The 21,695-nt window shown below is 40.1% G+C and overlaps 1 protein-coding gene across 1 annotated transcript; it reads right to left on the bottom strand.

The window, feature by feature from the left end:
- Positions 1-373: 373 nt before the first annotated feature.
- On the bottom strand, positions 374-5,594 carry LOC148039157 (uncharacterized). The gene is made up of 2 exons (XM_087675044.1): positions 3,659-5,594; positions 374-3,575 (listed from the first exon to the last, which is right to left on the bottom strand). Exons 1-2 carry the CDS (start codon positions 5,367-5,369, stop codon positions 1,147-1,149), a joined length of 4,140 nt encoding a protein of 1,379 aa, XP_087531170.1. The 5' UTR covers positions 5,370-5,594; the 3' UTR covers positions 374-1,146.
- Positions 5,595-21,695: the final 16,101 nt, after the last annotated feature.

The following is a 21,695-nucleotide window of genomic DNA, read 5'->3' as shown; positions in this document are numbered from 1 at the left end:
ACTCCACTAGCTCAAATAAACTCCACTAGCTCAAATCACTTGGAGCATATACATCATCTAGGACAAAGTAACCATGATCAATCAATAACAACACATACTCAGAAAAAACCATACAGGTTGAGCCAATCTCAAACATCTACCTTGACTTTCACATCAAGTTGAATTCAACACTTCACGTATCTATAAATACTGCCGTAGTCACAAAAAGGCTACAACTACATCTAATTTTGAGCCATAAATCGACGGAATTTGCATGTGACCAATTTTCTGTTGCCATTGTTCTTTCACCAAATTACACAACTGAAATTGAGTATGAAGTAGACCTCAAGAAAATACACAAACACAGGTACTCCTGAGGTTGTGGATGCAACTGTTAACAATAGTAAAAGCACTATGTATAACATTCCAAGAACAGAAATCAAAGGAACTCTCTCAGTGCAAGAAGCCACCACCTAATAAGATTACCTGTTGCAGCTCTTGTGAACAAGGAATGATATGGGAATGAACATTTCAGATATATTCACAAGCCTTGAAATACTTCACCAAAAGTGAGATGTATGTACTGGTCTTACAAGGAGCTAGTATTCAGTTTTTGAGAGGGGTACCTTCGGCAATTACTTGCATGTACATGAAGGTCACTATAATAAACTGCAGCTGCATTCCTATCCACAGCCATTGACTTCACTGTACCATACAGGCAAGTGATGTAGCTGGAGTGAAGGCCAACACCTCCAGAATTGTGATAATGGTCACTACAATGGAAGTGAGTTGCAGGACACCTTCATGATGTTCCAAGGATCACAACTGCAGCAATGGGATAAGCTGCACTAGTAAGGTCATTCCCTGCCAAGACCAGGTACAAGGTGCCTTTTTTCGTGTCTGGGTGTTTTTTTTTTCAATGAGAGAGAGAGAGGCCCTATTAGTTGAAGGATCAGAAAGAGTGCAAAGAGTGGACAGAATGGGACTCAGGGAAATGGATGCAAAAAGCTTGACTCACAGGCTAGATAACTAGGAGGGCCTGTGTGTTTCAGAGGCCCTGACACCCTTAAGCAACTGTTGCCCCTCAAAGTTTCATGAGAAAGCTAAAGCAATCAGGATAGACGGGAAGGACACGACAAGTTGCTCATCGTGCATTGTTTAGGCGCACTACAGGAACCTTGGTCTTTTAATGAATTTCTTTAGAGCTAATCCAGAATTTAACACAGGTCCCACTTGCCCAATCTCGAATTTCTTTCTTTTTTTGGACATCCTCATAATTTTACCCTTGTCTGTATATGCTTGATTATCCCTACTAACAAAACAACTGGAAGAACCCTGGACTTCCCTTCTACCTTCCTTACTAACAATCTTCAAAACATCATTAGGGACCTTCCTACTGAAACTAAGCACAGATTTTTTAACCTGGACAAGGCCTTTGCTTTTGGACCTAAGTAATCCCGTACCCTTGTGGGTAAGAGGTATTTTACCTCGTGGATTGATCCCCTCTACTAGAGCAGGGATGCTCTCGGAATTATTCCAACTCCTGTTGTTCTGAAAACTAACAGATGCAAGTGGTCGTGATATTTCCCTTTTCAATTGAGGCCTGATCACCTGCTTTGGCAGGGGTGAATTACTTCTCCAGACCTCGCTTGGGCCGCACTTATCTACAACATGGCTGCAACCCTTCATCAAAATAGAAGGGCCCCTTGCAGCACTCTCACAAACTGGATAGCCTTCACCATAATTGTATCTTTCTTTTCTGTTTCGTGACATTGTTGGGCCAGTCCATCTGTCAACAGCATAGCCCCGCTGCCACATCCTTCCTTGGGTAGCTTCATCATCACTCAAGCAAGAGAGATCCCCTTGACCACCCAAAAGATCACCGGGAATCCCCCTGCTGGGCAACTTCCTTGCCTGATCTTTACATAGCAGTTGAAGTTCCTGTCCAGCCAAAACGAATGGCTTCCTTGCTGATAGCAATGCATGAACTAATCTAGCATTTGGCAAGCTTGCCACTACATCAAGATTACCATCCCGGTCAAGATATCTCACAAGAAGCATTCCAACCTCCAGAAGCCCTGTGCGACAAAGATACCGCTCAAACAGCTCATTCAAAGCCCCACGAATCAGTTTGTAACTCAGTCCTTTAGGGAGACCTTCCACGATAAGCATGCAATCAGGATCAGCTGAACAAGCACCTAAAAAGGAAAGCCCATTCCATGTTGCCAATGGCACTGGTGAAGCACCAACTGACATTATACAATCAGGCTTCTTTGTAGGCTCATCTCCAAACTTCCTGGGCATCAAAGAGATGGTGCTACCAAGCTTCTCTGAGCCACTTTTCCTGTCATGCCACTTTTGGCTAGAATGTCCTTTGCTCATGTGGTGATGCTTATGTGATCCAGACTGCCTCTTGGAAGTGCTGTCTGATCGGTACTTAGCCCCTGGCCGAACAAAACCTGGAGGTCGTAGGATGATATAAGGGGTTGGACTGCTTTTGCATGCAAAAAGCTGGGTATCCTCGATGTATTCATCCATAATAGCATCTACTAAAGCCTCAGAATTGAACTGAAAAAATGCATAATCTTTTCCCGGTTGAAGAGCCACATATTCAATATAGCCAGCTTGTTTAGTCTTCCTTGAGATTATGGGCACAATTTCATCAAATACCTTCCTCACACAGTCAATCTTAAACTCTTCTCCGCGAGGTGAAACCCCAATAAAGAGAGACCGTTGAGGACACACAGTGCCTTTGTGTCTGGACATTAGGGGAACAGAGCTAGCATCTCGACAGATAAATACATCATCTCCAATTTCCCTCAGAAGCAGAGGATTCTTTGTGCATTTGAAGATAAGTGAATCAGCCATAAGCTCTGAAGCCAGCTCCAAATAGGCATCACAAGATTCAGGAAGAAGATAAACTGACTCCACCACTATGCTATTGCCAGAAGATCCATCAGAACCACGTATAAGCCTTGAAAAAATTGTCTCTAGATATTCTTTCTGCCAGCGGGATTTGGGGATGTTGCCAACAAAGATTATTCTTGCTGGCTTAAGTGGCATGTACTCAATGAGAGGCCTTACAGAGGTGTGAGTGCCATTACAACCCTCAATATTAAAATGATAGCCATTTACTCCCCATTCAAAGACATCCAACTGATTTGCTGCCAACACAATATGGGCAACTTTTTCGGTCGCTAACTCCAAAAAAGCAAAATCTTTAACGACCTTCACTACCTGTATCCCACCTAGTATAGCAGGTGCAAAATCAAACCTCTCAAGAAACTTCTCCATCAGAGACTGCAAAATCTCTTCCAAGTTCTCAATACCATCAGGAATGCATCCTACAAAGACTGACCTTTCCTTCACAATCATGGACCTGCTAGTCAGATCGGGAACAGTGCTTATCGTGTAATCTGCGTCAGTTGGCCATTTCCAATTCAATTGAATTTGATGCCTGTACGGAACAATCTCTGAGGAAGAAGACTTCTTACCAGACTTTTCTTTCCCCTCATTGTAAGCAACAGCAGGCTTCAATTCGGTAGCTTCAACCCCTCGTGCCTGCTCTGCCCTCTTGCCTATGTGCCAAACATTACCTGGCAAAACAGATCAAAGGCAGTGCATTGTGTTATCTCTTTGCAGAGGAAAATCTATACCACACATTGCATTTGATACTTACCTTCTGCATCACATAATACCGATGGCACTTGCTCAGAAAACAGGCCTCCCCTTCTAGGAGTGCCAGAAGAGAACTGCTTAGGAGCACCCTCTGAGAAAGCTTCCTCGGAGTCACTGTAGCTGCAGTCATCATCATCCTCTTCATCATCATCATCCTCATCATCATCCTCATCATCTGATTCTTCACTCTCACTCGCATAAGAATCATATTCATCAGAATGTGCCTCTCCACTAGCCCCATCACTTTCAGAGTTTTCAGATTGCACATGGTGAGCATTGGGAAGTTTCTCATCCCCACACAAGTGGCTTGGCTCAGAACCTCCAGCCGAACTGTATCCAGGTGGCTCATCAGGTAGCAAAGTTTCCAGCAAAGTCTGCTCTCTTGTCTCCAACTTGGATGTCTCAGACATTGTTCCATTATCATGTGCAGCAACAGTGTGGGTTTTTATAGAGGTTCTTCCTCTCCCTGATGCAGACTGTTCATTGGATCCTTCATCATAACACTTGGAGTCCCTTACTGTAACTTCATCTGATAAAACCTCTTGCACAGAGTCATCTCTGTGCTCAGTTACAGAAGTTGCTTTAATATCCATATCATTGTTTGAGCAGACAATACACTCCCCACCAGGAAGTGGCTTGGTGATGAATTCATCTTTGACTGTGGGGTATACACACATGTAAGCCTTTTCAGGCTGCCTGGCATTTCCAGAGGGTTCGTGCTCCTCTGCATATTCTTCCATTTCAACTTTATGAGAAGCAGCCGCATCCATGGTGGCTCGTTCCTCATCAAATTTTTCAGTATTATTGCCGTTTCCAGATAAGTCATGTGAAGCATTTAAATCAGTTGGAGCATTCGATTCACTAGGTGTCTCTATGTGCAGCACATGCTGAGGAACAATTTCAGAAGCAGTACCATGTGAATTGTGGTCATCTCCATCCCCCTGATTTGCCAGATGGTGAGCAGGTGCTCCATTTTGAGCAGCTTGTTTGACATCCAAGCTTTTTTGAGGAATCTGTTTCTCTTCACTGGCTAGAGCTCCCTGCTCCAAATCAAAGCAGGACACATTCAAATCTTTGATCTCCTTGTAACTCAAGGCACTCGGCTGATGACCCTTCCTTTCCCTTCGAGTGCCTTCACATCTTTTCTTCAAAAGGTGGGCCTTAGAAAGGAGGCGGCATCGAGCGTGTTTGAACCTACGAGCTGTTCTAGCAATTTTGACTGCAGCAGCATCCCTGGCAGCCGGAAGGGAGTCCTTGGCGGCCTTCTGGGCCTTGGAGCTTCCGTGAGCAGGGTTGTCCCCACTGGCGGTGCTCTTGAAATGGTCCTCAAGCTGCTCTTTGAGAGAAGCAGGGGACAACTTTGCCAGGGAGTGCGGGACACCACAGAGGTTGATGACGAGCTTACCCTTGTGGTCAGGAGCAGACCTGCTGCTCTTCACGGGCTCCATCTGGTTATTACTACTACTGCTATCATTATTGCTACCGCTTTTACCTGCGTAGCTCTTCCACCTCAAGGCAGGGGAGCCTCCGTGCTCGTCAACCGCGGCAGGCGTGACAGGGGATGTTGAGCCGGCGTCTCTCTGGTCCGCCGCAGCAGGCATGCCATTGATGCTCTCGCTGCAATTCTCTGGCTTTTTGCTGATGAGAACAGCAGCTCGGCCCTGGTCTGCTGTCTTCGATTCTCCGACGGCCATCTCCGGGAGGCAGGGCATGGCGGCCTTAAACCCTTGTAAAACCCCAGGTGATTCAGCGGAGGCAAAGACAACAGACACGAGAACAACAAGAGGAGTGACGAAGGAGAACAGGACCAGGAGGCTATGGAGGCGTTCGCATAAGGTTCATCCGTTCATGTTTCCCGGTTCACTACCCCTAACCCTCAATTGAGATATTCCAAGTCACCACCTCCCAAAAATATCTTCGCTCTTTTTCAGGAATCACGACCTAAAACCCTTTCCTCCTATTTTTTGCGCAACCTAATTAAAACCCTTTCCTCCTATTTTTTGTGTGCGCAGCAGCTTCCTTATCTCCTCTCTCTCCCATAGCCAAGGTTCCTTTTTTGTAATGCGGATTATATCATTCAAAAATAAGTTGTAAGTGAGTACACCATCCTGAAGATGATGCAACATGGCTTTATGCCATTCTCCTAGTTTTTTTTTGGAGAAAAGCTTGAACATCCAAATTTTCTTTTTACAATCGCCCAGGACAATGCAAATTTCCTCTTTAAGTACCCCGATACTTTTGTCACGAAGTTCAAACTTATCCTTCCTAAACAGGACCTTATTCCTGTTACTCCATATAAACTTAAGTGTTGTTCCTGCTACCAGCACCATTAGCTTCTAGGTACTGTCATCTAAACCTTCATGATCAGTAAAAACAAGGCATTAGTCATGCCAAAGTTGTTCTTAAGATTCGCCTTCTTCATCTACCCCCTGATTGCCTTCCACACCAAGGTAACATGCCTACATCCCCAAAACAAATGCTTTTCAGTTTCATCCGTGCAACCACACATAGGACACGATGGGGATACTCTAATTATTTTGGTCAACCTAGTTCTCAAAGGAAGGACCTTAAACATGATTCTTCATCTCAATGCATTCACCTTGAAGGGAGGTGAGGATTTCCATACATTCACCACCCTCCTCTTCCATGTGGATCATTCTTGCCATTGGACAATCCTTTTTCCATTCCCGTTATAGGTTCATATAAATTGCTAGGGAGGAATCTTAAAGTCTCTCATAGACTTGCCAAGAACTAGTCTTTTCCCTAAGGGGCTCTTGAGATCATTGATCATCATGTCTTTTTTCTGGATAATCAATTTGGGTCAATAAGTTTCCTTATTATTTCCTCCTCTATCAACCATTTTCTAAACTCAAGATTCTAAATGTCCACCCAAGCAACAAGGCCTTTACTACTCAGTGACTTTGCCATCTTCGAGTTTGTGTGGAGGACTGGTGCATAACTTAGGTTAAAGGCAAAGGGAGATAACCAAATATTCATGCTTAGGGAGGTATCCCCTCTAGTTGCATTCCTAGACTCCCACTCTGCATTACATATGACTACTTGTCATTGCCTAACTATACCTCGGGCAACATCTAAGATAGGTATTATTAAAGCAAGATGAGGGCATGCAAGCACATCCTGCCAGTCTGTGTTCCAGACATTCCCTTTCACCTGGGCTATTGCGATCCATCTCCTGATCAAGATCATCCATGGTTGAGTTTCATCCATCCTTCTAAGGAGTCCCGTCGAGAGACTTTGCACTTTACTTGCCATGCCTCAAGTCCAGCACCTCCCAATTATTTTCCTTAATTAAAATATTCCATCCAATGTGTTCCATTCCTTCCTTCCCCTGCTTAGACCATAAGAATTGTCTCAAGCTTTTCTCTAATTTTCTCTATGTTGTCTGAGAGCAGGATAGCACTAATGCTACATATACAACAATAGTAGATAGAAGACTTTTAATAATTGTTAAATTCCTAGCAAAGCAAGAGGGGGCCTCCATCTTCTCTTTTATTTTTTCCCGGAATCTTCCCCTGAACTACTCAAACTTTTGGTTAAGAGTGATCCCAACTCCTATTGGTATTCCTAAATATCTTACTAGCTAGCCATACTTTATTATTTTAAATCCCAGATCCATAATCCATTGGTCTAGGTCTTTCCATGACAAATAAAATAATTCTTTTTTTAAAATTAACTTTGGAAGCTGTGAGCTAGGAGAACTCCTCACAGATACTCAATAGGTTGCTCACTGACATCCTATTTGCCTCAACAATCAAAGCATTGTCATCAGCAAAAAATTGCACTATCCTTTGGGATCCATTTGGGAGAGGCAATCCTCTAATTACATTATCATGTAGTGCTTGGTCCACTCTTCTCAATGGTGGATCTATTGTCAGTGTAAAGAGCAGAGGTGCCAAAGGACACCCATGCCTTATTAATCTATTCAAGTTAAAAGAAGTGACATCACCATTGATGCGTATTACAACAGTCACCTCCTTAAACTATGTTGCCACCGTATTGATAAATGTTGGATCCAAATTCATTGTGACCATGACAATAAGAATAAAATTCCAATTCGCTCTATCATAGTCTTTGTCCCAATCCATGTTGATTAGGACAAAGTCTTTTTGTAAAGACATTGCATGATCCAGGTTAAGAACTGCATCATGGATCTTGCATCCATGAACAAATCCATATTACCTACCATGGATTATTTTGCCGAGCAGTAGTTTACCCCTAAGGCAAGAGCCTCTACCAGCACTTTATAGCAAAAGTTTAGCATCGTAGGTAGTCTCGAGTTGGAGAGAATCATGTTGTCATATGCTTTAGGCACCAGTTTCACTAGCCCCTAGTTCATGTACAATGGCATGCAATTAGACTATCGTATGTAGTTAAGTAGATCCACTAGATCAACTTCACATGCTTTCCACATCTTTTGAAACATTTCTGTGAAGAGACCATCAATACCATGTGACTTACCTGCTTTCATAGAGATCACCATTTCCTTGATCTCTTCCATTATAAAGGGTCTGTCCAACAAGAGGGCTTGCTGCACTAGAATTTGAATTGTGGCATCTTCCTCGAATGCCTCTACCCTCTCTTCATACCTATAAATCTTTTCCGATTTGGTTCTTATGATAGCTGCCAAGTGTTGTCCGAATGCTTTTGAGATAGAAGCTTGATCCCTCACTAGCACTCCTTACTAGTTTATGACTTTTGTGATTGTCTCCTTCTTTTGTTTTGCCTTGAGTTTGGCAAAGTAGAAAGAATTTGGTCCATCCCCCATGACTTTCCACTATCCCTTCAATATTATCTTAGTCACTTTAACAAAGTACTCTTGCATCTTCAAAAAGTCTTTGATCTCCTTTAAGAGTCTAAAAAGGATCCCATCCTCATGAGTTGTTCTTAGTGTTGCTAGTAGAAGCACTACAAACTAGAGTGTCATTTTCAAATCTTCTCCTTCTGTGTTCTACATTAGCTGTTTTGTTTTCTCTAGCCACCCTTGTGATAGCCATCCGGCACTTGTTCCATCTAAAGTTTGGGGTGGAGCCCCAAGAGGAATACTAAGAAAACAAGGAATCTACTGCAAGAAAATCTATACTTTATCATCAACAAGCTTGTTCTTTATAGTTTAATCAACCACCAGAAGAAAAACAACACCAATCTTCTCAAATCTTTATGTAGCATCATATAGCAAATCTCCCATGGATTTATCACGATAAAACTTCAACACATTCTTCATATTCTTCATAGAAACCATCAAAGAACCACAATGACACAAAAGAAATATCAACTTTGAATGGAAATCATCACATAGTATTCTTCTTTCATCAGCTTCATAGTCTTTATAGTCTCTCTTGTGTAGATACAATGTTTCTCATAGAAAATTGGCTGTGTGTGTGTGTGTGTGTGTGATGCTCTCTCTCAATAGTACATTGGAATAATGAAGAATAACCATCCATAATCTCTCTTTGGTCATGGATACCCCTCCCAAGAGGTATGTTTAATACGAGGGGTCACCAAAGCCATTACAATGTTCCTTCATAGCTCAACAATATCACTCTCTACTTCTTCCACTTCTTTGAGCTCTTTTGAACTTGTATTCATCTCTTCTCAAGAAAATTTTCCCAAGCTAGACATTCATCCCACAGAACACTTATAGAGGCATACATAAGATCTACAAAAGCTCTATAAAAGGTCTATAGTACCATACAAAAGGTCATTAAAAAGTATTCAACTCAACTATAACGATTCAAAACCTATCAATAAACATTCAGTAAGCTTTCAAACACCCTTAAACTTCTCCATCAATCGTCATTCCAACCTCTCATACTATAGAAATAAATCAGAATAAAATGGAAACTAAACAAAACCAATTAGAACCTATAATACACTCAACAAAACCTTTTACCACATCATATCTCCATTGAAAAACATAATGAGCTTCTCAAACCTATTCAACCTTATCCAAAACTCTCTCAAACACTTCCAAACCAATCGGTCATCATTCAAATCATACAAAAATCACCCAAAAGTCCAACAAAAAATAGCCAAAAACACAGTCATATCAACCCTCAACGTATCCCCACACTTAATCGTGGAGTGTCCTCATGACCTTAGAAAAAGAGAATAAAATTTCAAAGTAATATCTCATCACTTTATCTTCAAATATCCAATCAGCACAACCAAGAAGGGCTCTAGCTTCATCTCTAGAAAAGAAAATTGATATCTAATCCATTATTCAAGGAAAAATCCCAAAACAAGAGATCAGGAAAAATACTTAATCAAACCAACCAAATTTTTAAAAACTCTTAAAGGATATGAGAGTTTCTTCATATGCATCCATCCATCTATCATTACCGGGAATCTCCGAAAGGTATCTTCTTGAACAGTTTGAGTATCCAATCACGACCCCATCATACAACTAATACACATAATATAGACACAACATAAAACAACCATCTAAATGGCATCTCCAAAAGAGAGATATAACTTTATAAATAATCAAAATATATCCAAGGATATCAATGAAGGTGATTCCTCTTAAAAGCTTGGTGGTTTCAGAAATGATTCATGGACAAAGATTCATCGACAAAAGTCTTGGGAGGACTTTGGAAAATTGCAAGCAACACATCCTCTCCACCAATACAAGATACCAGTTAGGCAAGCAAGGGGCATGAAACTACAAAACATCCAATTGTTGGGGATCAATATCCACATTCACATTCATACACAACTTCGGGATTGACTTTTGATCATTATGCGAATGCCGGTGCATGTAGGCAAGATACCAAGCAAAGTGAGCAGTCAGTCTCACTTAAGGATCTAAAGACTGGGAATATTTTTTAGCAAAATGCAAATAGTTTTGAAAATCTTAGCTAGTAGTTATCCATTCCCCTAGAATCAATGGCCAATTTATTCGAGGTCCTATTAGAGAATCTGCTAAACTCAATTCTCGATGTCTAAGGATCTTGAGATCAAAGCATGTGTAACCACTAACCAACTGAGGGGGATAAGGGATAAAAGTGGTAGGAGATGGAAGAGAAACAAGCAAAAGAGGGTAAAGGGATAGATAAGCAAATCATAAAAGGAGAATTGAGTTAAAGAACGATAATTTGATAATTTAGAGGAATCAACTAAAAAGGATGTTAACAAGTATGTTGGAAAAGTGAAAAGAATGGTTGTGGATGGGCAAAGACAAGAAGAAGAAGGGGAAAAAACACAATCCTCAATAAAAGAACAATGGGTGAAAATAGAAATCTAAGGGGCATCTTGGGGTTGAAAAAGAAGGGGTAAAATAATCTATGGATTAGATTGATAAATAGAAAGTTAGGATTCATATTTATGGCCCATTTGCTAATAATAAGATAAACAAGGCACTATGGTCCTATCACAAATCTGCAATGATAGGCATAAAAGAAGGAGGAATCAAATGGAGGTTGTTTGGAAAGGTGGGCTCTAAGAGATCCACCCTCAATTGATTAGTGTTTTGCACATGAGTAGAGGCTTGACACTAATTCAAAATCATAGAATTAATCATTGTATGCCAAGAAGTTTCAAGGTAATTAGCCACTTTGGAGAAATATGTTTGAAATATTTTATCTATCTACAACTCCAAATATTTGACATATAAAACAACTTGCAATACCACATCTTCGATATACCAAGAAAAAGCTTCATCATCTAGGATCAACAAATCACTTAGCAAGTACATGTAAGACATAAGCATTGCATCTAGTCATGAAATCTTTAAGAACCATTCTTACCACCTCATCAATAAATCAAAAGACCAAGCTCCACTCTAGCTATCCTCTAGAGGAGACGAATCCATCGTGGAAAGCTTAATATAAAATACAAACTTATGTTGTTGATAGTGCACAAAAAAGGAGTGATCTAGAAGAATAAATTCTTGGAACTGCTCAAAACAAGTCCATTCTTGACTAAAGTCTTTCCACCTTGGCTTGGAATAAAGGACATAATGTCGCATTTCTTTGAAGAACAACTAAATCTATAGGGGATAAGGAAGAAATTGGCTGCAGCACAGGACTCTATGAAGTAGAGTTGGATTGAGCCAAATGTTCCTTAAGCTATTGAATTTGTATTTTATTATGGTCTATGATAACGTTGGTTGATTTGAGCTCTTTAGTTTGGACATCTATCAAAGCTTTCAACTCTTAGGCTTCCTTCAACAACCTATCCCTCTCCTCAGTCACAGTAACTACTTTAGATTTTGTATCTGCCAACTAAGCTTGCAAAGTAGACATTTATTTTTCTGGGTAGTAGCAGTGACCATAGTCTGTTGCTCCATCTACGTACAAATGCCAGAAAAAATTTATTTGGTAGAGGCTCACTCAGGATTAGCCTTGTTTAACTCCTCCTTGGACTACTATACCTCCTCATTAAAAGAAGAATAGAGTTGTTGAATACAAGCAATAATCAAGAGTTTAATCACACATGTCATGAAAATTAAGGACAAGTGGTAGTGGGAGAGCCACAAATTTGGATAACTGAGCCTTAGAAATAAGGTTTGATTTTAGTAACTATGAATAATCATGAGAAACCAATTGAACATTCTGGACTAGGAGAGGCATACAAGATGCCATTTAGATGGATCACACATACCACACACACATATACAATCAAAGAAATACCTATAAAACATCATAATATCAATAGATAAGATATCGACAAAAGAAATGACTCACATGGACACGATTGATTGACCACCCTAGGCAATCCACATCCTAAAAAATTTCAGCATGACCTCTCCACATATGCAACCGAAAGCTTCGTGAAGTGCAGATATACATTCACCCAATATCCCCATATTAAGCAAATAATAATAATACACATCGTATCCTGACTCAAATAATTATGATCAAAGAAGACTAAACTAAACCAAACCACAGCACCTGACTAAGATGGTCAACAAGGACTGAGACTAACAACCACGTCACCCACCTCACATAGTGCTTCATTTGGAAGGGGAATTGTACAATTTGAGGGAAAGGGAAAATTTAATTGAGTGTAAATTTTAATAATTAATTAACAATGGTGGGTTTTATTAAGTGATAAACCTTAGTAAGAAAATTGTGGTTTATTTTACCCATTAATTAAAAATTTTTGAGTTTCACAGACATCGTTCCTGTCTCAAGGTCTCTAAATGCAAATTTATTTTTAAAATTTAATGTGTGGAAGCTTCCTTTTTGGCACCTATATTTGTGATGGTGGGTTTATTATTTTACAAATTAAAAATGTATTTGTGTACGAAGCGCATGCTATGTGAATAACTAGTTAATTTTAATTGAATTATGTGTGTGTGTAAAGTGCAGATGCACTTGAAAAATATGGTCAACTAGTTCCTTTTAACAATTAGTTGTGATGTTTAGTGTAGCCAAAAAGAAAATAAGAAAAAGAAATGGGATACCTGAAGGGGGTGTGAATGTAAGTATATCTGAATATACGAAAAAAAAATCACTTTGATAGGACAAGGAAGGATCACGACCATGATGCAATCCAAAATATGCTCTAGCTAGCTTAAAATTTTACAGCATAAGAAAAAATACCACAACACCACGTGTATTTTGTTCAATTTATTTTGATTTTTAAGGATTATTTTTTAATTTTATTTGAATATATTGGATCTAAGTTTTTAAAATTATATATATGCTATTCAATCAATAAGACAAATGTTAAAAATTGATCATGAAAATTTGTTGGATTTTTTCAAAATTTAATGTATTTTTTGCTATTTTTATGAGATTTTAATGAAAATTTTGGATTTTTATTATATTTTTATATTTTTTTCTATTTTTATTTGTATTTTTCAACTATTATGCATAATCAAACTTTTTTAAAAATGTTCAAATTTTATCTGCCATTTTTAAATAATTTTTCTCATTTATTTGAATTTTTAATTAAAATTTTAAGTTTTTTGTATTGTATTTTTTCTCTATTTTTATTTGTATTTTTTAGATAATATGAATAATCAAAAGTTTTTAATAATTTCTAAACTTTTGTGCTATTTTATGTCATTTTTCTCATTTAATTTGAATTTTAATGGTTTTTGTTTTAAAATTTTAATGTTTTTAGTGTTTTTTGCAATTTAAAATTATAAATTTGTATGTATACGGGGACAACCAACTACATGTTGATTGTGTGTGAACAACAACAATCCCACCACCGCACGGATAAGACGACACGCATGTTCTCATGCATGAATTACCGCTTAAACAACACACATGTGTACCAAAAAAATCCACACGCGCACAGACACTAGAAAACAACCACGCACGAAATTCTCTATAGGCTCGCACAGGATCAATAGTAAGGGAGTGGGGGTGGACACAGTTATGCTACATTGGACCATGTTGCGGTGCGTGATAAGGGATCAGGAGGGGAAGTGGGTGGGAGGGTGGATATGGTGTGGGGGGAATAAGGATTTTGCGGGGGTGGAAAGGGGTTTTTTTTTTGGGGGGTGTGACAAGAAAAGGGGGTGTGACAATAAAAGGGGAGGGTGTAGGACAAGGGGAAAAAGGGGGAAAATAAGATGGGTGGGGGAGGGGGGGGGGGGGGGGGGCAGGCGGTGAAATTTAGGTTAAACGGGTGGGGTGTTAGTTTGGGGGATGGGCAGGCTGCGGGGTGGGCGGGTGGGTTGGGTAGGGAGGGCAAGGGGTGCCGGAAGGTAGGTTGGGTAGGGGGTGGGAAGTGTGGGGGAGGGCAAGGAGGGTTGGTGGGTGGGCGGTGGTTGGAGGGGTGGGGGGAGAAGCCAAGGGGAGGAGCAATAGTCGAGCATGGAGGATGCGCGGCCCCACCTAGCCACCTTGGAAGGGGTGTATGCCCAATAGCCCGATGGCATGGGGATGGTGGATGTGGTGCTAGGGCCATTGGAGGAGTCAGGGCGTGGGGAGGTGCGGGTGGCTGGGGCATAGGGCGATGGTGGCGAGGAGGTTGAGCCTAAAGGGAGGGCATGTTGGTGTTGTAGTGGCACATCTTGGCCTCGAGCTGTGTTGAACGTGAGATGGAGGAGGCCAACGCACTAGAGGAGGAGGCATTGGTAGGGGGCGGTGTTTAGAAGGGTAGGGGAGAACCAAGGAGAGGAGGTGTAGGAGAAAGAGAGGAGGAAAGGGAGGAGGAAGAGAAAGAGAAGGAGATAGGAGAGGAGGAAGAATGAGAAGGACATGAGGAGGAGAGAGAGAAGGGAGGAGAAGAAGAAGAGAGAGGGGAGAGGATGGAGGCCATAGAATGGAGGAGGTTAGGAGAGAGAAAGAGGGAGAGGAGAGGATGGGGGTTGGGGTTGGGGAGAGAGAAAGAGGGAGGGAAGAGAGAGAAGGAGATAGCGGGTAGTGGGATGGTTGGGAGGGGGAAAAGGAGAGTACATTTTATTAAAATTGAAAAAAGCATATATAAAAACATTTAAGCCTGCCTCTCATCCTATGCATCAATGTAGGGCGAGGATTAAAAATTTTATTGAGACAGGATTGGACGAGAGCATGGAAAGTAGACCTAGACCGTGAATGCGACATCATGGATGCCCCAACATGCAGGATGAGGCAAAAATCGGTGTTCACACGAAAAAAGAACAAAACACAATAGAAATACATTAAAAAAATTAATAACAAAAAAGTTGTTGATTGGAATGAAAGCCAAAAAGAAGGAAACATGTCCCGGATGAGGCATCGGACAAGCTTGTCACGTAGGAGAGGACCCATTCACATGGAAAAAATAGAAAATGAAACCTAAAAACATAATAAAAAATTAATAACAAAATCAAAAAGTTAGAATGGAATGCAGTAAGAAGGAACAATGTGTGGTTTAACAATTGGGATAGGCCTATCAAGTCAAAATATGGTTTTGATGACGAATGGAAGGGTTCGCATGGAAAAAATGATAAAAATACACAAAAAAATCTAAACAAAAACGAATTGCAGACAATCAATTAGGCAAAATAAGGGACAATAAAAATGAAAAATGTCCAAGGAATGGTGTTTGATAGGCTTACCAGGTCAAAATGTGATTCAGGTGGAAAGGAAAGCGCATTCATATGGAAAAAATACAAAAATTACGTAAAAACAAACTTATGAATACACAAAAATAAATAACGGCCAATCTGTGCATAAAAAAGATAGGCTATGAAAAGAAAAAGTATCCAAGAGAAGGCGAAGATGGGATTCTTGTTCATTGCACTTGGATTAAAAATGTTGTTATAAACAGTAGCGTGCGCATCCACAATCCCCCAGCTCGCACAGTAGCATGCCCATTCAGTAGTGGCTGGTCTTCATCCACATTAGCATCTCCCAATTTGGTGTCTGAGTCTCGGGGAGACAGTTCAGTGTCTCCAGTTTCGTATGCGCCTACGTCTTCATCCCTCCCACAGTCGGCGTATCAGAACATAGTGCCTCCTCTCTGTCTCAGGAGTCTTCATCGGGACATTAGGCCTTAGGCTGCAACGTTGATCCCAACTCCGTCTTCGTCCATTGTCTTCATCCCTCCCACAGGAGCGTGCCCAGTCCGTGACACAGGAGGCTACAGCGTGACCTTGACTCAGGAGGCTACAACGTAACTGTGACTCAGGAGGCTGTAGCGTGACGCCTGTGTGGGAGGCTGCAACGTCTCAGGAGGCCCAAGCGTCTTCATCAGCGTGACGCCTGTGTGGGAGGCACTATCTCCCGTCTCAGGCTCAATCCTTTTGTAAAATTTCACAATAATCTCATAACAATGCTCTCTTTGGATGCAAACATATTGATGTTGGAAGAGTTACTTATGTTGAAAGTGCCAATGCTTTGAGTTAGTAGTACCATATTGCATACATGCTAAGCATAGTCCAAGTGCCATCACTTGGCATTTTCAAGGTTTATTGATTAGGTCTCTATGTTGCTAACGTCACTATCATTTTGCAATTAAAATATGTGCTAATGTCACTATCACTTGGCGAGTGTTGGAAACTGTATGAATGTGTTGAGTCTCAATCCTTCTCAAAATTCATTAATTGGAATCATACAAGAATCCCAACAACCATAGCATAGTCCAAGTGCCATCACTTGGCATATTCAAGGTTTGTTGATTAGGTCTCTATGTGCCTAATGTCACTATCATTTTGGAATATGATCACAATGAAAAACCTCAATCTTGGTTACAATCTTAGTAATGGGACCACCCCTAATGTAGTCACAAGTCTAATGTCATTTTCAAATATGATTACAATGTAGAACCTCAATCTTGGTTCCAGCCACATTAATGAGACTATCCTTGACGTAGTTGCAAGCCCACCAATCATCACTTTTAGCTTTTTCCATGCCTTAAAATCTACTTAATGGCCGCATACCATTAGGGATATGGCAATTAATACATGTGCAAAGCATAGATCTACCTATAGATCATCTATATAGGTCAATTTTGGTGAGTTTTGGGAATTGTATGAATGTGTTGAGTCTCAATTCTTCGCAAAATTCATTGATTGGAATCATGTAAGAACCCAACAACCATGTTACAATGTCAAAATATATATTATTGCACTAGGAACAATAAGGCAAGGCACTAGTACTTGGAAGTGGTTGTAGTGAGGTGATAGCTTGGTGAAGAATTGTAACATTAGAGGTTTCTGACCTACTATTGATAGCCTACCAATTTTTTGAATAGGACTTTTTTATTGTTACTAAATTGAACACATCTAGTCGTTAGATTGGATGTGGCATCTGCCATTGGTCACAAATCATGACATATTCAATATTTGGTCTTTCATCAAGCATGTCCACAAAAGTAAGCCATGCTACTCATTTTTTGAAGAGCATGTTGATTATTTTGCTAATCTAGGATGGGGCTCACAATATTTGGAAAGCATTATGGATTACTCATTTCTTGTTGTCATGTACTTGTCATGATGGATTACTTTATGAATTCTATTATGTTACATGGTTTATGTCATGGTTATGAGTAGTTATGGACTACTCACTTTTTGTTGTAACGTACTTGTCATGGATTAGGTGACATGGATTTTTTTATGGATTATGAGTAATTATGTACGATACTGTGTCATGGATTATATCATGGAGTACTCACTTCCTTTGCAGTTAGTTGATATGTACTTGGTTATGAGTAGTTATAAACTTCTCACTTTTTGTTGTTTTGTGACATGGATTATCCAATGGTTATGAGTAGGTGCACACACTTTTACCTCTAGCAAATGGCTCCACACACTCGTAGCCATCCTTCGTCGGATGTCCATTCGCGAAAAAATACCAGAGTAAGATGCCCTATTTAATATTTGTTTAGGGTTTTCTTGGTGTTCATTATTGATTTCTCACATATTATGTAGTTGCGTTTCTTTTTTTTTAAGGTTGCATCATCTCCTTGACGTACTCGTAAAGAGGTTCGGGCGGTAGGTGCATCTCAGACATCCATCGAAAGAGATGTGCCGAGCTACTCTCAGGTAAGTGTTTATCCTACTTTCGGTTTTGTTAGTAAGCATACTCCTAAGATGTGATACTTATAAATAGAATGTCACTTTACATAGGAAAACCCACCATACATGGAGATCACACTGCCTGATGGGTCTCTTGCCCGTCAGTGCCGTGTTGATATTCTTTGTCCAAAGAGGCATGTCAACATAAAGAGATGGGCAAAGATAATATAGCATTTGAAGGATGAGCATGGTATCCATTATGATATTCCATGTCGAAAGACCGGCTATCCCATAGGCACGCAGCATGCTCACCATACTGTTGGTGCTTGGCACCGCCAGGTAGAGGCTCAGTTCTCTAACCTTGAAAGAAAGTTGAGTTTGGCCCGAAGTAAGTACGAGAAGGCTCAGTATGTGAGAGTGAGCTCATTATGGGACTTACTCGAAGATGCTGAGCGTACCATGGAGAGGCAGGAGTATGTGGAGGCATTTGTGAATAGATAGATGGGCAAATATGATTCCAAAAGAGATGAGCGTGTGCGGAGAACTCAGAGTCGAATAGCGGATGGCTACCAAAAACATGTAAGTCTCTTACCTGATATTGTTTTTTCTTCTATAGTGTCATATGCGAATGCAATTTTATTACCTTGGCCTTAAGTTTATCATTTTTATATATGTATATTCACTCACAAGTTGCATTCCTTAGAAACGACCTCGCACACGAGAGTCTGAGGATGTGCCTCATATTGATGATGAGGGTCAAGTTCTAGACCACCATCCTGAGTTGCAAACAGTGGAGCGAAACTTTCAAATAGAGATGGATAGCTTATTGCGGACTGGTCCTCCATCCACCATTGGCGATGTTATGGATTTCCAGGTTAGTTTATGGGCAAGTTTGTGGCTTATGGTTATGGTTATGGTTAGTTTATGGGCATTGTGTAGTTAGGATTATGGTTATGGTTATGTTTATGTTTATGGCATTGTTTGTTGTGTAGTTAGGATTATGGTTATGGTTACTGTTTATGGTTATTGTGTAGTTTATGGGAAAGTTTGTGGCTTATGGTTATGGTTATGGTTATGGCATTGTTTGTTGTGTAGTTTATGGGCATTGTGTAGTTAGGATTATGGTTATGGTTATTGTGTAGTTTATGGGCAAGTTTGTGGCTTATGGTTATGGTTATGGTTATGGCATTGTCTGTTGTATAGTTTATGGGCATTGTGTAGTTAGGATTATGGTTATGGTTATTGTGTAGTTTATGGGCAAGTTTGTGATTTATGGTTATGGTTATGGACTATGTTATGGTTATGCTAGGATTACGATGGTTATGTTAGGTTATGGTTATAGTTATGGTTATGGTTATGCTATGTCATGTTAGGTTAACGCTTTAGGATTATGGTTATGGTTATGTTTATGGTTATGGCATTGTAGGGGGAGGGGAGTAAGCACTTCACGTCGCTCCTCCTATCACCTCGACCCACCCCTATCACCATCTCCTCCCCTCTTGAGTATCCAAGCGACGCTCTCCATTGCATATTCACAATTGGATGTAGTTCTATTGACACCATTAAGAATGGCTCTCCTGTCAAGATGAAGGGGCAAAAAAGTGCCACCTCAAGGTGCGTTCTTATTAATTGTAATGATTTCATTGTGTTGTATTTCTTGTACTTGTGATTGGTTGCATTGTGTGTGGTTGCTTTCTGGTATTATTTTAGGTTAGAGATTTTCATACATATCGAGTTCGTGGCTCTATGTTCAAAACTCCGTGTGGATGTCGACCATGCTTTGTTGGATGCATTGCGGTGTGTAGAGGAGGCATCCACCCGTACTATGAATTTGTTTGCCGTGTAAGTTTACTAAACTAGTTATAGCTTTCTTGGTTGTTGCCTGATGATTAGGGCTAGGGATTTTGTTATTTTACTAAACTAATTTGGGCTTTCATTCATAGTTGGATGGAGTATGTGATTCCAAGAGAGCACGTCCATGATGTATGTTTCGTGGATAGTTTGTAGTTTCCATACATCAATATGGTTGAGCCACAAGACGATAGTGTTTCGTTGAGAAATTACTTTGATAGCTGCGATCCCACAAGGGCCACATTTATATTTCTTCCTGTGCTCGTGAGGTTTGTAGTCCCTTTATGCATACTTATTGGAAATGACAAATCATAGCCCTTTGATGCACTAGTTTTAATAGCATTCTTTGATGTACAGGTCACATTGGTGCCTTTTTGTGGTCTTCAACCCTATGCTAAAAAGGGTTGAAAAATTACCTGGTGATTAGGGAGCCATCCTATGCCTTGACTCGTTGGAATGCACTGATTTCACGGCATGTCTACCTTATGTACACAGGTATCTTAACAATCTATATGCATCCATGCTTTATGTTGTGTCACATATGTATTATGTTCATCTCTTTTGTGTCTATGTTTCAGGGCCGTGTTTGCATTATCGAGGCTTTGTACTGACCCAGCGTGCGCTAAGTTTCTATCGGATGTGGATAAAATGAAGCTCATCCACATTAAGGTGTGTCACTATAGTGTTAAAGTAATGCTGTCACTTAGAAATGTAACATAGGGAAGTTCATATAAAGATGACTAGAATCCCTTTTCACAGGCCCCTCAACAAACAAATGCAATAGACTGTGGATTCTATGTGATGGCTTTCATAAGACTACTCATCGAGGGTGGCGTGGTTGGGAAACCAACCAAAAACTGGGTAAGCCTATACTAGTATAATTGCTTTTGCTATGCGACTTTGAATGGTCTAGTGTGCATACGTCAATCCATAATCAACTTATCGTATTGCAGTTAACAAGAAAATGGTTCGATGCCACCTACGTTACAACTTTGAAGGAGGACCTTTACCAGTGGGCACTTGGAGTGTTGGAGAGGTGATCTTGTGTGGATTTACTTGGTTTGTGACATTTACTTGGTTTGTGGCAGTCATGGACTTATGGTCTCACTTATGGTCATGTACTTGGTTTGCGACAGACATGTACTCACTTGTCAATGTCTTATGGTCTCTTATGTAATGATACATATGCAAGGTTTCAATTGTATTTTTTTTTATGTAAAGGTTTCTTTTATGTCAAGCATTTTTATGCCAAGGTAATGCTTTCATGCTATGGTTTGGGGTTTATTACATCATGATTTCACATGGGCAAGTTTGGGGTTTATGCTACGGTTTAGGGTTTATAACGTCATGGTTTCATCTGTTAAGTTTTTTAATGCAAGGTTTCGTTTGTTAGGTTTTTTTATGTAATGCTTTTATTAAGTCATGGTTTATGCAAGGTTTCATTTGTTAAGCTTTTTTATGTCAAGGTAATGCTTTTATGCTATGTTTTACTAACTTTGATAGTGCATATGCTCCATAGTAGAAAAGAGAGGCATTTAGTGCATGTTTTATAGGTCACAAAAAGAACTAGGGAGTAAAGGAGTTTTGTGAATGGATCATAAACATTTACTTCTTTGATTGTGAAGATCAATTTTTTGTGATATTACATTTACTAATTTTTTTGGTAAACTATTTATACACATCCACTTACATCAGGATTTCAAAATTGTGCCTTAATCATCCACTCTACATAGGCCTCTATGGATCATGCATATATAATAAAAGGATTGTTTTCTTTGGACATTGA

This window comes from Lygodium microphyllum, chromosome 3 (genome assembly GCF_053477565.2).
Source record: "Lygodium microphyllum isolate KBCC chromosome 3, Lygodium_microphyllum_v1.1.10, whole genome shotgun sequence".
NCBI lineage: Eukaryota > Viridiplantae > Streptophyta > Polypodiopsida > Schizaeales > Lygodiaceae > Lygodium > Lygodium microphyllum.
The sequence above is the reverse complement of the archived record's forward strand: the minus strand, read 5'-3'. Positions and strand labels throughout refer to the sequence as shown.

Bases quoted from the DNA above. Each gene is read 5' to 3' on its own strand.
- LOC148039157 (XM_087675044.1), bottom strand. From the start codon at position 5,369: ATGCCCTGCCTCCCGGAGATGGCCGTCGGAGAATCGAAGACAGCAGAC. The intron at 3,576-3,658 runs GTAAGTATCAAA...CTGTTTTGCCAG, and splicing joins GGTATTATGTGATGCAGAAG to GTAATGTTTGGCACATAGGC.